At 33.2% G+C, this 4,262-nt stretch overlaps 1 protein-coding gene across 1 annotated transcript; it reads left to right on the top strand.

Moving 5' to 3' along the window:
• Positions 1-1,713: 1,713 nt before the first annotated feature.
• On the top strand, positions 1,714-3,889 carry LOC111408432 (zinc finger MYM-type protein 1-like). The gene is made up of 6 exons (XM_023038193.1): positions 1,714-1,897; positions 2,405-2,699; positions 2,796-2,960; positions 3,096-3,168; positions 3,259-3,286; positions 3,804-3,889. Exons 1-6 carry the CDS (start codon positions 1,714-1,716, stop codon positions 3,887-3,889), a joined length of 831 nt encoding a protein of 276 aa, XP_022893961.1.
• The last annotated feature ends 373 nt before the right edge of the window (positions 3,890-4,262 follow it).

Genomic DNA, 4,262 nt, shown 5'->3' with positions numbered 1-4,262 from the left:
GTGACTACTGAAAATTGGACTATGGCTCAATTGACAAGTTATGTTGTGACCCAAATGGTGGCTCAAAAAATGAACGCTTTTTTTTTTTTAAACATTATGCACAAGTTTAAAATATGACGACAAAAATGTTGTTTTATTTGACCAACTTGAATCTCATAAAGTTATTGACTGAGAATGTTCTAAAACTCAAAGTGGTTGAGGGAAATATATGAGTTATCAGCTTACTTGATGATTCAAAATATTCTAATTTCCTATGCCGTAAAATATAGTGCTTATGTCAAGTATTTCAAAATTTTCTTTAATGTGACTTTGACTTTTAGTACTGTTATTGACTATTAGTGCTTGTGATTATTATCATTAAATCTGTAGTCATGTAATTGAATGGGATGAAATGAGTGAGTCCATTAATCAACTACTCTAATTCTTAATCAAAATAAAATCAAATTCCATTTCATCCCGAATATATTTATATAATTGATTACCTAAGTATCGATATTTAGCACTAAGCACCAGGTGACGACGTGACACACTAAAATGTAGTGTCCACAAAAAAGGAACTTGAATGAGTTCATAAACACATGCTGAAAGGTACTAACCATTTCCTAACTCCAGTGGAATAACAAATCCAAATAAGAAACTGCAGTAAAAGGTGCAATCGATAGAGGTCGATTGTACCATTCTCAGTAATTCAACCATGGTTGGATCGTGCATGTCATTGAAAGGTAATTACAAAGGTGTAGATTTGTAATTTATGTGAAAAACTTAAATAATACATATCGAACAATGCTAACACCTGCATTATTTTACAAGTTATAGGTTTTTTTTTTTTTTTTTTTTTTTTTTTTTTGGGTGGGAGGGGGTGGGGATCCCAGCCCAAGTCCAAATTGTTTGGGAATTTTTTTTTTACATTTTTTCTTCGTACTAGCCTGGTTATGGATTCACGCAGTCCGATTTGTTACTTCTTTATTTTTTTTTTCTTTGTACAAAGCCCAATTTTTAAAGCCTCCATTTTTTTAAAAACCTAATTGCCATAGCCTTTTTTTTTTTTTTTTAAAAATCAAATGACCCAGCCCAAATCCAAATTGTTTGGGAACTTTTTACTTTTTCCTTGTACTAGCCTGGTTAAGGATTCACTCAGCCCAGTTTGTTAGTTCTTTATTTTTTTCTTTGCACAAAGTCCAATTTTTGAACCCACCATTTTTATGAAAACCCAATTGCTACAATTTTATTTTATTATTATTATTTTTAAATCAAATAACCCAATCCAAATCTCAAATCCCAAATTCCAACTAGGCATTTGTTAGTTCAACCCTCGTAATTGGCTCAAATTCTTCTCTCGTCATTCTATAAGTCTCTTTGTCTGTAAGATCCTATTTGAAAAAATTCATTTTCCTCTGTTACCACCTGCTGACAGCCGCAACAATTGGCCATTACACTCTCATGTGGGGCCCAGGTGACCAACAAACGGTCCAAAAATTATTTTCTTCTTCCAAAAAATGCCCTCCAAACAGGGGCTAAATTTTCTTCTTGATTTAGTTGTTTTTGTAATTCATAATTTTAGCTTCTATTTAAAAAATTTTCAAATACCTTAGGCTGGGCAGTGGGCTGAGAACCTGTCAAATGGGGACCCATCATTTGGTGGTGGGTTTTTTCATTTGAGGGGTAATTGAAATGTATATGTATACATATATATATGCATACATGTATGTATGTATGTGTGTGTGTGTGTGTGTATATAGTAGCTCCTCATTCATTATAACGATATTTGAGAAATTCTATTGTTTAACCACGAAGAGTGTATTTCAGAAAAATTGGTTCACTGAATTTCCTTGGTTGGAGTATTCTCCTTCAACTGAAAGGGCATATTGCTTTTATTGTTTTCTTTTTCTAAAGGAGGGTAATTCTTCTACCTGTTCGGGATTGATTACTGAATGATATAATAAATGGAAGAGAGTTAAATATGTAAATGAATGTGCATTTCTTGTTCATGCTAATTCAGCATATCATAAATTGTGTGAGACTAGAGATAAATATTTAATCAAACCATCTCAACATATTGACAAGGTAATGAATACTGTATTGGAAAAAGAAATTCGAAAACGTCGTTTGTGTATAATGACTTCAATTAAAAGTGTTCGATGGCTTGCATTTCAAGGTTTAGGGTTTTGAAGTAATGATGAATCTCCATCTTTACGTAATCGTAGGAATTTTATACAACTAATAAAGTATGCAACAGATTTGAATCCACATATTAGTAAAGTTGTTTTGGAAAATGCACCACAAAATGCCCAATGCATTGCTCCAACACTTCAAAAAGAAATTTTGCATATTATGGCCAATAGAATACGACGAATGATTTGATGGGAAGTTGGGTATGAATACTTCTGCATTCTTGTTGATGAAGCTCAAGATGCATCTAATCGAGAGCAGATGACCATTATCTTGAGGTTTGTGAATAGTCACAGTAGTTTGATAGAACGTTTCTTTGCAATCAAAAGAGTTAGTGATATTACTTCATCGAATCTCAAAAACGAAATATGTGATGTTCTGGCCCAATATGAACTTCGACTGAACAAAATGAGAGTGCAAGGGTATGATGGCACTAGTAACATGCGAGGTGCTTGGAATGGATTTCAAGCATTATTTCTTAGAGATTGTCCATATGCATACTATGTCCGTTGTTTTGCCCATCAATTACAGTTACAATTGGTCGCGACAGTTAAAGAAGTCCATGTCATTTTGAACTTTTTTTCTCATTTGGACAAGATTGTCAATATTATTACTTTTTATCCTAGACGAGTTACTGAGTTACAATCTTCTCATAGAGAGGGAATTCAACATATGTTGGCTACCGCGGAGCGTGAATTCGGAAGTGGGGCTAATCAAATAGTGACTTTGCAGCAATCGAGAGCTACTCGTTGGAGCTCACATGACAACTCTATAAAGAGCATGATAGATACGTAAAGTGCAACTTGCAAAGTGCTTCAATATATTTTTTATCATTGTTCAAATGGCAAATCTTACGCTGAAGCTTGTGGTGTTTGCAAAAAGTTGGTGAGCTTTAGATTCATATTTATCTTGCATTTGATGCATAGAATAATGAGAATCAATAATGTTTTTTGTCAAGCCCTTCAAAGAATATCCCAAGACATCTTTGCTGCTTTTGAGGTTTGTGTCTACCACTAAACAATTTCTTCAAAAATTGAGAGATGACGATTGGGAAGAATTTCTTCAAGAAGTAAATCTTTTTACTCAAAGAATAATATTACAATACCCAATCTAGAAGGTTTGTATAACACTAGCCATTCTAGTGATATTATCACTATGATGTTTTTGATGAAGCAATAGATTTTGTAACGATGGAGTTAAATATAAGATTTAATGACATATCAGTAGAATTCATTTCTCTCACTGCAACTTTGGATCCTAAAGATTCATTTAGATCATTTGACAATTGAAAAATTTGCACAATTGTAGAGAAATTATATCCTCAAAATTTTTCGAAGTAAGATATTATTACATTGGAATATGAGTTACCACATTATGAGTTAGTTATGAAGGGTGAGTCCTGATTTCAAGTATCCACACTTGCTGAGTTATGCAGATAGTTGACTGAGAGTGGAAGGTCGGAGATTTACATTATGATGACTAGATTGATTCGTCCTTAGATTGATTCATTTTGTATTGACATTACATGTTTCTACCGCAAGTACTGAGCTAGCATTTTCAGCGATGAAACATGTGAAGATGTCACTTTACTACAATATGGAGGATGACTTTCTTGCTGATTGTATGATACTTAGAAAGAGAACTTGATGAGAAAATAGATCCAGATTCTATTATAGATGAGTATTATGTTTCAAATCCTCATTGGGAACGACTTAAATAAATAATATTATTTAACGAGTTTTTTTAGTATGTATAAATTTTATTACATTCAGTTTATCAAGTACTTCCAGTCCCCCATACGAAAAATTCTGGATCCGTCCCTGATTTGAACCTAATTCTATAGGGCCCAAGTTATGAACCAAAAAACTCTAGTAGACATGCATACTTTGGGTAACTAGTTTAAGCAATCCAAAAAAAGAGAGAGAGAAAAAAAATGGTCTATTGAGAAATTAAGCCCATTATCTCGACATGAGATTTTGAGACCAAGAATATACTAGAAACCATATGGAAGATCCACTTATCCAAGGATATCGATAGGGGTGGAGGCAAAAATATTTAGCTAGAGGCACAATTAAACTCTATACAAATCGAAT

The sequence above is a fragment of the Olea europaea genome, chromosome 13 (genome assembly GCF_002742605.1).
Source record: "Olea europaea var. sylvestris chromosome 13, O_europaea_v1, whole genome shotgun sequence".
In the NCBI taxonomy this organism is placed as follows: domain Eukaryota; kingdom Viridiplantae; phylum Streptophyta; class Magnoliopsida; order Lamiales; family Oleaceae; genus Olea; species Olea europaea.
The sequence above is the reverse complement of the archived record's forward strand: the minus strand, read 5'-3'. Positions and strand labels throughout refer to the sequence as shown.

Excerpts from the sequence above, each read along its gene's own strand:
- LOC111408432 (XM_023038193.1), top strand. The coding sequence starts at position 1,714 with ATGTGTGTGTGTGTGTGTGTATATAGTAGCTCCTCATTCATTATAACG. Across the intron at positions 2,700-2,795 it reads TGTTTTGCCCATCAATTACA|ACGAGTTACTGAGTTACAAT; the intron begins GTTACAATTGGT and ends TTTTTATCCTAG. Across the intron at positions 3,169-3,258 it reads ACATCTTTGCTGCTTTTGAG|AATAATATTACAATACCCAA; the intron begins GTTTGTGTCTAC and ends TTTTACTCAAAG.